This window comes from Phanerochaete carnosa, assembly GCF_000300595.1.
Source record: "Phanerochaete carnosa HHB-10118-sp unplaced genomic scaffold PHACAscaffold_1, whole genome shotgun sequence".
Lineage (NCBI taxonomy): Eukaryota > Fungi > Basidiomycota > Agaricomycetes > Polyporales > Phanerochaetaceae > Phanerochaete > Phanerochaete carnosa.
In genome coordinates, this window is record NW_006767628.1 from 3,584,715 (window position 1) to 3,596,251 (window position 11,537).

Sequence of the window (11,537 nt, forward strand, 5' to 3'; positions counted from 1 at the left end):
GCGTTCACCCCTACATGATCTCTTACTGAACACTCTTTGCGATGGGGGTGAACCAGTCTGTGCCAAAGATTACGAAACAGGACCGGGCTATCCTCGAGTTCGTACACAGCCGCGACCTATGTCCGGTGTAGCCAAGATTGACTAATAGCGGCTGGGTAGCCTGAAGTTGCAGCGTGATAAGGTCAAACAATACCAGAAGAAGGTGCGTTACATATATGCGTCCTGCCCTCAGCTCTTCTTATAACCTCTGTTGTCCAGATTCAGACTGTCCTCGATAGGGAACATGAGATAGCGAAACAACAGCTGGCTGTCGGCAACAAAGACCGTGCCATCCTTGCTTTGCGGAAGAAGAAATATCAGGAGTCTCTTCTTACCAAGACAGATGCACAGTTAGAGAATCTCGAACACCTAGTGCGTTGTCAGCTATTGTTCAGCTGTTGATACTTGCTTACCGCCATTCCAGGTCTCTACAATAGAGTTCTCCCTGGTGGAGGCCTCTATCTTGCACGGGCTACAACAGGGCAACGAAGTGCTTAAGCAGATTCACAAAGAGATGAGCCTTGAGAAGGTTGAGAAGATCATGGAGGAGACGGCGGAAGCTCGCGAATACCAAAGAGTATGCGATTCTGTTGAGACTTGTATGTTTCTAACGACTTGCAGGAAATCGACGAGATGCTTGCAAGCAATCTTACCGTGGAGGACGAAGAAGCAGTACAAGCAGAACTTGCTGAGCTTCAGAAGGAAGCGGTGAGCGTTCCTCGTCATGTGTTTTCGCATTGTGTAACATGGGTCGTCGCAGCTGGGAGAAGAGCCCGAGCAAGCCATTAACCTCCCGTCTGCACCGCGTACGGTGCCTGCTATCGATATCTCAGAAGAAGCCGTCGAGGGACAGGAGCATGCTGTAGAACGAGAACGCATTCCCATTCCAGCTTGAGCACCAGACTTGGAGGATTACATGTACATATAATACGCTAATTTACAGCATCTACGTGAGGACGAACATAATGATAGGTAACCCGGGGTTACCAGCCTTCGAACTCGCCGAAGCCTATCTTCCGCTTCTTCTTTGTTTCTTCGGCGACGCTCGGGACTGTGAGTGCCGGGGCGGGTCTCTTGGTAGGCGCATTACCACCGAGATGCAAGTACTTGCCAACACCAACACCCGTTAGGCCCCCCGCAGACTTCTCGACGCCCACCTTCTCCCCAAACCAGTTGATTTCGCCATCAGCATTTTTTGTCGGCTGACTCTCACGGACGCCGGACTCTGCCTCAGCCTTCTTGGCACGTCTCTTCGCCTGCCGTTCCTTGTACTCCTCGAACGGATCTTGGTAACTGCAAGGAGAATGCGTGTCGGTGCGACGAGCACAGTGAAATTTGGTGCAACCTACATTATAACCTCTGAAATTTTCACTGGTTTGGCAGGTCGTTCCGTGCCAGGCTTGACAGGGAGCTTCTCAAGAGCATCTAGTACATCCTCTCCACCGACAAGTTTCCCAAATACAGTATGTTTTTTGTCCAAGTGAGGTGTAGCCTTGAAGGTCATATACCACTGGGAGCTGGGAGAGTGTTAGTCGCCTATGTCTGCGAACAAACCCGACACGTACCCGTTCGTGTTAGCTCCTTTATTTGCCATTGCGAGGGTTCCTCGGTCATCATGCTTCGCTGCATTCCGCATATCATACTCGTCTCGGAACGGCGTACCCCAGTAAGACTGGCCGCCAGCACCAGTACCCGTGGGGTCCCCTGTTTGCACCTGAAAGAAAGATGTCGAGCGCTAGGGATCGAGAACTGCCAAAGCTCAACTAACCATAAATTCTGGCACTAATCGGTGAAAGAGACAGTCGTTGTATTTTCCTTGCTTCGCCAGCATCAGGAAGTTGTAGCATGTTTTGGGTGCCTACAATGTATAGCGTCACGGATCGAGGACGCAGCATTGTTGCGCGCAAACATACCTTCTCGCAAAACAGTTCCAAATTCAAGCCCCCGCCCAAAGACGTGACGACACGAACATACGCGCGTCTTCGACCCACATCCTTCTCCTTCCCTTTTCCTTTCGGAGGGTTGGCAAAATCCTCAAACATGAGCTCTTCCTGGACATGCGGCTTAGTAACTATCAAACTACAAAGACCATACTACAGACCTCGTCCCACAGAAGTTGCGAACTTCGTGTTTGTGGATCGACTGAAGTTGATGTCAAAGAGGCTCCCGGCAATCCGGTCGAGTAAGGAGAGGCATTCCCTGATAGTCGTTAGCAAGTGAACACAGACAGCCGTAAGCAGCCTTACATGGCACATTTTTCGGCTTCGCTGTCGCTTGAGGAGCAGGCCCGGTTTTTGTTACTGCTTTGGGCTTCTCTGGCTCAGCAGTCGACTTCTCCGCGGCTTTCGCGACAGACATCGGTGGAAGACCATGAGGATTCTGAAGTGTGATTATATCGTCTCTGTGACACATGAGTGTTACTAAATTAAAGAGTATGCAAACGTACACACTTTTTGAACTTGACGTCCGCCACGAGGTCCCTACCGCCCTTAATGCTCTCAGCAAGGAAGACGTTTCCGGTTGTCGCAATGGCGACAATGTGTGAGTGCTCGCTGAGAGGTTTGAACGAAATTGGGTCGTGAATTTCGCCAGACGGCTTGCGAGAGTAATGCAAAGAGATCAGGTCGGCCGAAGTCAGTGGTTCTTGTGTGACGGGATTGATGTTATTATGTTGCCTACCGAATTAGGTGTCAGAGTGAGACCACTACTACTGAAGATGAATTGCACCTACTTGAGCCAAGGGATGATGTTGACCAAGTCGAAAACAAGACCCGTTCCATCTGAGTTTCGCGCGCAAACAGGATTCTCAAATGGCTGGAATGTGAGGGCACAGCAGTCAAACGGCGTCCTTGCTCCAGGGTGAGGTGCTTCTTGTTTCCTAAGACAAGTGTCAGGTCAGTGTAATGGTCTCTGGCGGTGCGACGGAGCTGACTGACGCCTTGAACCCCGCAGATGAGGCCGTATGCTGGCCGAACATGCCGGAATGCTCTGCATGAGTTACATAGAGCTTGTTCGAATTTCCATGACCCATTGTTTGTGACTTCGACGGAGGCCTGTTACGAGGTCAGTGTACGAGAGGAAGAAGAGGTTGTCTGCTGAGCTGAATCCCACATGTGGGCGTCAAGGCCTACCTCTCCTGCCTTCGTGCAGCCACTGCGGTACTTTCGTATGTCCCTATCCAAGCTCAGCCGGGTTTTGCGCACCCAAGATGTCTTCATCATACTCACGGCTTGCTTTTTGCCTAGGCCTCGTAGTGTCTCGCATGTTCCGCAATGCCTCGCACAAGCTCGCCCACACCCCCATCTTCACAATCGACTTGCTCCTCCCTGGACGAAACGCTGCGCGGAGCAAGCTACTTCGTGCTCAGATTCAATACACTACTTCCTCGCGTACATGTCAATTCGCGTCCTCCTCCTCCCCTAGTCCTTCTCCCTCTACGCTGAACGTGAATGCTTATGCTTCTACCAGGGATAGTGCCGTCAGAGATGCCTCCACCTTCGATTATACCACCGTTCTCAATGACGCCTCTGCTCTCAGCAATCCCTCCGTTTCCAACGACCTTTCTACTCTCGGTGATACCTCTGCACCCGGCGCCGGGTGGGACTTAGAGATCCTATTCCGCGAGACATATCCTAGCATTGTTGCCGCGCTTGAAGCTGGTAACATCCGTGCAGCAGGAGAGGCGTGGTCTGTTCTTGAGCGAAGCTCGCTCTTACCATTCCTCGGCCCTTCTCACCATGGCGAACTCTGCAGGCTAACCACCGAGCTCATCCGAGGCGCAACTTGGAGTCCTGCAGAGGCACAAGTCATAGACGATATCACTGTCTTTGTGGCTGCAGGCGGGGACCCGCGGGGGCTCATTGCTCGCATGCGCCATCTCATCTTGCATGGAGATGCGGACGCTACTTTGCGCCTATTCTCGAGATACAATACCATGGTGCAGCAGAAAGGGGCTCATCTAGACATTCAATTGGAAGAGCCACCACCTCAAGCCGAAGCCATATTGATAGACGGGGACGCACGCGACACATCTTCGGAGTCCTTCCCGCCATCCATCGCTTGTCTCGCCATATATGCCTTTGCCTTGAAAGACTCATTCTCGGAGGCCATGAAGGCGATTCTCTCGACCACCGCCTATCTTTCTGCGTCTTTCGTTCGAGTATATTTTGCACATCTGCGCGTAGATCCTGCATTCCGTACGAAGGCGGAAACCGTGAGGGCAGAAGCGTATGCTCGTCGGATCGCCATTGCCCAACTCTTCACTCGTCCTGGGTCATTCCAAAGGCACGTCTCGAACTTGTCCAAAGATATGAGCGACAAGAACCTACAGGAGCTATACGAGCACATTGTCGGAGCCCTGAGGGAGTCTCAGCCGTGGCTCACTATGGATCCGTCCGCGGTATCAGAACGGACACCTGTTCTGCTTCCTGACTTTGCTTGGTCCATCCTGCTCAGAGCATTTATGCACTGTCGTAAACTGGACCTAGCGGAGAGATTGTGGGACGACATGACCAAACTGGGTGTTCAGCCGACGATGGACGTCTGGACATCGTTGCTCGACGGTTACGCGGAGTTGCGCATGGCCGATCGCGCTCTGGTCACATGGAAGCTGCTTCGCCAGGGAAGCACGCAGCCCAGTGTTATGGCGTACAGGGCCCTTATCTACGGTCTATTCAACTCAGGACGTCCCGCGCAGGCGATGGAACGCTTCGAGGAGTTCAGCGCATTGCTGAAGCGAGGTTTTTATCAGAACGACAGCTCCGCGCTCCTGATTCTTTATAACACCGTCATCTATTGGCTACTCGCGAACTCTGGCGAAGCGGATGCCCAAGCTCTCCTGCGGCAAATGGAAGATTCGGGACCGAAGCCAGACGTAGTGTCCTACAATACCTTCATGCGATACTACGCCAAAGTCTCTAAGCCCGGAGCTATAGGTACTGTTATGCGCAGGATGGAGGCTGTTGGTGTGGCCGCCGACGTCGTTACGTACTCAACGGTCCTCACTGCCTTGCTACCTGTGGAGAAGGACGCGGCAAGCGTGGTTCGCACATTGATGAAGACTTTCGGAGTGCAACTGAACATCGTGACTTATACCACCATCATCAGCCACTTTGTGAAGGAGGAATCGGATGCAGGGCTCGAAGCGGCTCTGGAGCTACTTCGTATGATGGAGGCAGAGGAAGACGAGTCCCTTCACCCCAATGCCGTCACGTACACCACTATCCTTTCCGCTATTCATCGGCGACAACACTGGCTGAACCGGCAGACGCAGGAAGAATATGTCCGTCATCTTACGGATCGAATGAAGAAACGAGACCTCATGCATAGCAAAGTCACGTATAATATGCTAATCAAGGCTTGCTTGGAGAACCCGAATCCAGACGGCGTGCAACATGCGCTCAAATATTACCGAGAGATGGTACGCAATAATGTACCCATCCGGGAGGATACGCGGTTCTTGTTGTTGAAAGGGTTGGCGCGGAGGGGTGCCTGGGACGAAGCAGATACAATTGTGGAGGAGATTGAGAACAGCGGGAGGGTGATTTCGACTTGGCTGGGCAATGCTATAGCTACCGTCAGAAATCGGGACTACGAGCGGCGTCCTAGTAGACGAACCTTTAGACATTGAGATGATGCTCAAGGCGCTGTAATCGACCCTCCCAAGTTTCTTTCACTCAAGAAGAAGGATTTGTTCAGCCCAAGCCTGAGGTAGCGAGCGTACGCTGAAATAACACAGTACGGATTGAGTACGTTGAGTACGGACCGACTTTCATCGATAGGCAGACTGCATACCCCAATGGCTCCAACGCCGTCCTAACCACTTGCCGAGAGACGGAAGGAGTACGATGGCAAAGAGTTGTTGCAGCTGCTCGAGAGACTCTTCCCATTCGAGCTGAGCGAGGCGCTCCTCTTCCTCGGAGTCGTACGAGTCATCTGACGGAGAGAGCGAGTCCAGCGAGGCGACCGAGGCTGGCATTGCCTGCAGAGCGGTGACAGCCAAGACGAACGGCCGCGTGTGGGCAGCTGCACAGATTGAGGGCGGTGGAGTGACGCACGAGATCAAGGGTGCCGGTGCTTCGCCAGCAGAAGCGCTACGACCAACCGCTCTTTCCGCAAAACCCTCACGACCGCTGCTGCCTCCGACCAACCTCCCCCTTCGTTCTACTCTGCTAATGCATCATGGCAACCCCAGGTCACAGCCTACGACGCAGGCTGGTGGGTCCACCACTTCTTTACGCGATCTCCGTCTTTGCTAGTTTAGGTGTCTTTCTCGTGAGTGTTGCTCTCATCTCGCCCGAAATCGCGCTGAGGAAGCCACGTTTCACAGTTTGGATACGACCAAGGGTGTGTACGCAACCAGTCATGCCGCCGACTGAGGAGTGATACATTCTGTGTAGCGTCATGTCCGGTGTCATTACTGGGCCCTACTTCCGTAAGTTCTTCAACGACCCGACAGCCCTCGAGGTGGGGACCATGGTAGCTGTGCTCGAGATTGGCGCCTTTGGTATGTCATTCGCTCACCCAACTTCACCAGCTGTACTCATTGGCCATGTCTTCTAGTCACCTCCCTAGCGGCTGGACGCATCGGGGACTCTCTGGGGCGACGGGGCACACTTTTTGTGGGAGCGATTGTCTTTGCCCTTGGGGGCGCTATACAGACACTCACACCTGGCTTCTGGGTCATGGTAGTTGGCAGAATTATCGCTGGATCTGGTGTTGGTCTTCTATCGTACGTGAGATATCCCCTGCAACCGCCGGCAGCTTGCTCACGAAGCGCCATAGGACAATCGTTCCCATCTATCAGAGCGAAATTTCGCCCCCAAACCATGTATGTGTTGCGGTCTGTCGTTCTGACTTTTCGCTAAGTTTTCTGGTCTCAGCGCGGCGCGCTTGCGTGCATGGAGTTCACAGTCAACATATTCGGCTACGCATCATCCGTCGTGCGTATTCTAGTAGCGCGTGTGCGCATGCATTTGATCTGAATATGCCGCAGTGGATAGACTATTTCTGCTCGTTCTATGAGTCTGACCTAGCTTGGCGAGTGCCGCTGTCTTTTCAGTGCATAATCGGTGCCATTCTTGCGGCTGGCTCCTTGGCGATGCCGGAAAGCCCCCGGTAAGTGATCCCATTGATATTGCGCGTAATCAACGAGCTGACATGTGTTAGATGGCTTATTGACCATGACAAGGATGCCGAAGGAATGCGGGTTATAGCTGACTTGCATGGCGGTGATCCGGAGGACCTCGTCGCACGCTCCGAATTCCAAGAGATCAAAGAAAGAGTGCTGTTCGATGTAAGCGACATTTTCCGTACACGCTCCACACAGAGTAACAGTATGGATAGCGCGAGAACGGCGATGCGCGCACATACGCTACAATGTGGAAGCGCTACAAGCGACGCGTCCTCCTGGCTATGTCGTCACAGGCATTTGCTCAGTTAAATGGAATAAACGGTGTGTCCGCGTTTGCAGAATCAGTACCGTCGCGTACTAATCTCTGGTACAGTAATTTCATATTATGCGCGTAAGTGGATGATGTGCAGCCTGCAGAGTATAACTGACAATCCGTTTCATCGTACAGCGAGAGTGTTCGAAGGTATGTCGTAGATCTCCTCCGGAATCACCGATACTGACTATTCCGTAAAGAGGCTGGTTGGGTAGGCCGTGATGCGATCCTCATGACCGGAGTGAATGCTATCATTTATCTTCTGAGCACTCTCCCGACGTATGTCGTTCCACTCGTCTTGCTCAGGTGCCGGTTAATGATGATGTTGCAGGTGGTATTTGGTTGACCGCTGGGGTCGACGGATTATTCTCCTGACTGGAGCTATCGTCGTAAGTTTGGCTTGTGATCTGGATTGGTATATTGTCTTAAAACTATTCCAGATGGGCGTGGCCCTCGCGATGACTGGATGGTGGATGTATATTGACGTACCCCAAACCGCGCGTTCCGTGGTTGTTTGCGTAATTGTCTTTAATGCGGCGTTCGGATATAGGTACGAGTTGATTAAGCGTGCTAGACTGTATCTCATCGCTGCATCCTGCATAGCTGGGGGCCTATCCCATGGCTGTACCCACCTGAGGTATGTACAGCGACCTACCGACCGACCGAGCAAATTATGACCGTACGTCTTTCAGATCATGCCTTTGTCTGTACGGGCGAAGGGCGTGTCATTATCTACCGCTGTAAGCTCAGCCACATTGGATCTGGCTATAAATCGCTTACATCTGCGCTAGACCAACTGGGCCTTCAACTTCCTCGTTGGAGAGATGACACCGTACTTGCAAGAAGTAATTCAATGGAGATTGTACCCCATGCACGGCTTCTTCTGTGCATGCAGTTTTGTTGTTGGTGAGCATCACATTACTGTAATCAAAGTTTCTTCACTGACACCACTATGCAGTCTATTTTTGTACGGCTCCTGCCCTTTCCAGCTACGTGACTGGTGCTAATGACTGGTGCTAGTGTATCCCGAGACTATGGGAGTTCCCCTCGAAGAGATGGACGCTGTTTTCGGTGAAGGTGGGCTTGAGCGCTGTATTGTTTTGTGTGGACGCTCATGGATCATCGTGTTGACAGAGGAGCTGGAAGAGCGGTTAGAAGACGAGGAGTCCGAAAGGGCGTCGTTGTTCTCTCACCGATCTCGTCGTTCGAGACATTCGTTGACCACGAACAACAATCCTAGTCGACCGGGACTTCTCCAACGGCTTCTCGGACGCTCCGAGCACCAACCATCGTACGAGCCCATCCGCGATGGCGACGAATAGGAATTGTCGAGGATGAGCCAAGGAGCTGCGGAGGAACGCCATGACAAACCTAGTGAACCTCTGTCGCCTCGCAACAGTGGTGAGCATCCTGTCTCTACATGAGCACAGGGCAGAGTGCTTGTGCAGCATCTGTGATGGTGGCTTTGCCCTTCTTAATTCTCTGTCTCATCCTCGCTGGAACGGTCATACTACGCACTATCATAGATTGCTCCGAGCAGCATTGCCCTTCCTCTGCCCTCCCTTTCTTTCAGTTTTGTTCTTGCACGCTCTGCCATGTACAATCAATCCATCACATTGTCAGTATGTATCACCTGCAATAGCACAATCTCGTCTCCCGCCCCGTGTATGAGCAAGCGCCCTGATCTTCAAAGCTGTCGGGCGCTCGTGGTGCATGTTGACCTTGTCTCGTCCCCCCACTGTGCTCAGCCGACAGAGAGCTCTCCAACGTTTCACTTGCTACACGACTCGCAGATGGCTCATTCGACATAGTGAACTCAACAGTTTCGATGCACTGGGCCTGCGCCCACAGGTCCTTGCCAGCCTTCGCGCGGCGTTCCCCAACATACAGCAGCCAACCGCTGCGCAAGCACAGTTTATACCCGCGATCTTGGATCATAAGGATGTTCTCCTGAAAGATCTGACTGGGTCTGGAAAGTTTGTCGTGCTTGCATGTGCTTTATGTTTCCTATTGAGCACCACGTCCTATAGGTCCCTCGGGATTCTTCTCGCTCTGTTGAGCATGCCCCGCCGCTTCCTCAAGGTGGAAGACGAAGGAAGAAGGACTTCCATAGTTCCTGCGATCTCTGCGGTCGTCCTGACACCTCATCGCGACCTCGCATACCAGTTCATTCACTGGGTGCAATGTTTATATGCCACCAAAGAATTCGGTGATGCTACCCTCTCATCCATTGCTCAGGCGGTGGTCAGAGGGTCGTCGACGCCTATAGCAACACAAGCTCGTGCTATCGTGAAGAATCCGCCACATATACTGATCGGCACCCCGCAGGCTATTCTGGAGGCGCTTCAGCTGGAACAGTCTATTCTCCCTATGCGCGAACTCGCCACGGTTGTGGTGGACGAGGCAGACTCCATGCTAGAGTGTCCACCCCGTGCAGACAAGTATCTTATTGCCAGATATTTGAGGATGCTGAAGCGACACCCAAGTCACGCAAGGCAAATACTGGACGCGATCTACCGCGTGCAGCGTTTTGCAGAGTGGTGCAAACCCAAGCTGAGGAAGGAGCTTGAAGACGCGGGGACCGGAGGGCATCTCCTCAGGTCCCCATCAGGAATTGTGAAGACGCACCTACCTCTCAGACGACCACAGCTCGTCTTCGCGAGCGCGACTCTGAAAGCCGCATTCCGACACGGCCTACTTTCTGACGGTAAATGGCTTACTCCCGAGGAAAGCGACCTCGTTAAAGTCATCACACACGCGGAAAAAGAAGACCAGGCGGCACACATCCTCGGCAGCGCTACCACGGTGCACAGTGCTCTCGTCTACTCAACATCGGACGGCAGCATCATTAATATCAAGAATGCCGCGGAGGCACAGCCGGAGCAGATACTACCTGCGAAGCCTGTGAATATTGAGACAGAGCCTGCTGTTGGTGAAACCTTTTCCTCTGCGCTCGATACGCGAGGAATCATTGAAGAGGCTGCTAGCGGATGTAAGCTCTAGACCTCGTGTTCTTTGTGAGGCTCTAACGTAAGGGCGCTGTCTAGTGAAGTCCGGCGATTCCAAACCGTCGCCCTTCCCCGAGCCTGCCATGGAGGCCATTGCCACGGTATTTGCCTTAGAAGTGCCCAGGGTCGCTTTGCTTGTTCTGCATCCTTCTGCATCAGTTGGACATGCTGTTGAAGACATGCGTCGACTTGGTATCGACGCGCATGGGTTGGACGTGGTCCAACGAGAGCGCGGCGGATCGTACTTACTCCGCAAGGGTACTGCTCCGGAGGATGATCCCACCCTTTTGGTCGCGACTTTGGCGAGTATCCGCGGCCTGGACATGCCGGATTTGACACATGTCTTCATCCTGGGTGCCTCGGAGGCCCTCGATCAGGACTCGTACACGCACGCTGCAGGGCGCGTCGGCAGATTCGGGAAAAGCGGCAAAGTTATCACCGTTGTCGGGCGTCGTCACGTCCTCAGTGGCAAGGTTGTGGACGAGCCGAACCGGATGACAGTACTCTATAAAAAGCTGCATGTGACGCCAGTGAGGGTCGAGCACTTTGGATTGAACGAGTCGGCGAAGGAAGAGAAGGCAGAGAGCAGCTCCGCCGACAACACGGACTAGTGTGAAGGTCTGGTTCGGAAAAATCTGCAGAACCCCGGGTTGGATGCGGCATCCATCGCCGACCGTGACGACATGGGGAGTGCTGCGGTAGATGTGGGAGATTCAGTGGGAAGACAGGGTCACCTGGCGGAGTCGGATGGTCGGTGCGGGTCGGTAGTTTGCTGTGCTATCGTGCGGGCTCTGAATGGACGATAGGGACTGGATCAGGTGTGAATCAAATCATGCTGTTTACCGAGCTCTTTGGACCTGTCGGCGTTGCTAGAAGTTCGGGAAGCGGGCGAGTGGCAGCGTCTCCACGTGGTTGGTGTCGGCGGCTGACTGCCGTTTGAGGATCGAGGTCTGGGATGCCTCTTGCTAGCGCGGCTGAGTCGACCCTTCCTCTGCCTGGAAGATGCCAGGCCTTCACTAGCCTCGCACACCCCTCTGTCTTTCTT

General features: G+C 53.2%; 4 protein-coding genes across 4 annotated transcripts; 3 read left to right on the forward strand and 1 right to left on the reverse strand.

The window, feature by feature from the left end:
* Positions 1 to 19: 19 nt before the first annotated feature.
* Positions 20 to 3,021, reverse strand: PHACADRAFT_247695 (uncharacterized protein). Its single transcript, XM_007390588.1, has 15 exons — positions 2,976 to 3,021; positions 2,771 to 2,917; positions 2,490 to 2,714; positions 2,286 to 2,440; positions 2,141 to 2,238; positions 1,953 to 2,090; positions 1,808 to 1,897; positions 1,605 to 1,753; positions 1,389 to 1,556; positions 800 to 1,332; positions 661 to 747; positions 464 to 616; positions 259 to 411; positions 160 to 202; positions 20 to 97 (listed from the first exon to the last, which is right to left on the reverse strand). Exons 1-10 carry the CDS (start codon positions 3,014 to 3,016, stop codon positions 1,023 to 1,025), a joined length of 1,521 nt encoding a protein of 506 aa, XP_007390650.1. The 5' UTR covers positions 3,017 to 3,021; the 3' UTR covers positions 20 to 97; positions 160 to 202; positions 259 to 411; positions 464 to 616; positions 661 to 747; positions 800 to 1,022.
* Positions 3,022 to 3,154: 133 nt separating this feature from the next.
* On the forward strand, positions 3,155 to 5,781 carry PHACADRAFT_247697 (uncharacterized protein). The gene has a single exon (XM_007390589.1). The coding sequence runs from the start codon at positions 4,349 to 4,351 to the stop codon at positions 5,666 to 5,668; it is 1,320 nt and encodes a 439-aa protein (XP_007390651.1). The 5' UTR covers positions 3,155 to 4,348; the 3' UTR covers positions 5,669 to 5,781.
* A 433-nt stretch (positions 5,782 to 6,214) lies between these two features.
* On the forward strand, positions 6,215 to 9,139 carry PHACADRAFT_247698 (uncharacterized protein). Its single transcript, XM_007390590.1, has 20 exons — positions 6,215 to 6,312; positions 6,368 to 6,384; positions 6,438 to 6,544; positions 6,601 to 6,769; positions 6,823 to 6,868; positions 6,921 to 6,980; positions 7,034 to 7,155; positions 7,207 to 7,333; positions 7,384 to 7,492; positions 7,545 to 7,562; positions 7,620 to 7,634; positions 7,685 to 7,763; positions 7,816 to 7,873; positions 7,925 to 8,034; positions 8,088 to 8,121; positions 8,177 to 8,224; positions 8,276 to 8,390; positions 8,443 to 8,451; positions 8,505 to 8,561; positions 8,619 to 9,139. Exons 1-20 carry the CDS (start codon positions 6,220 to 6,222, stop codon positions 8,804 to 8,806), a joined length of 1,581 nt encoding a protein of 526 aa, XP_007390652.1. The 5' UTR covers positions 6,215 to 6,219; the 3' UTR covers positions 8,807 to 9,139.
* Positions 9,140 to 9,249: 110 nt separating this feature from the next.
* PHACADRAFT_247700 (uncharacterized protein) lies at positions 9,250 to 11,296 on the forward strand. The gene is made up of 3 exons (XM_007390591.1): positions 9,250 to 9,460; positions 9,515 to 10,476; positions 10,532 to 11,296. The coding sequence occupies exons 2-3, from the start codon at positions 9,546 to 9,548 to the stop codon at positions 11,101 to 11,103; spliced, it is 1,503 nt and encodes a 500-aa protein (XP_007390653.1). The 5' UTR covers positions 9,250 to 9,460; positions 9,515 to 9,545; the 3' UTR covers positions 11,104 to 11,296.
* Positions 11,297 to 11,537: the final 241 nt, after the last annotated feature.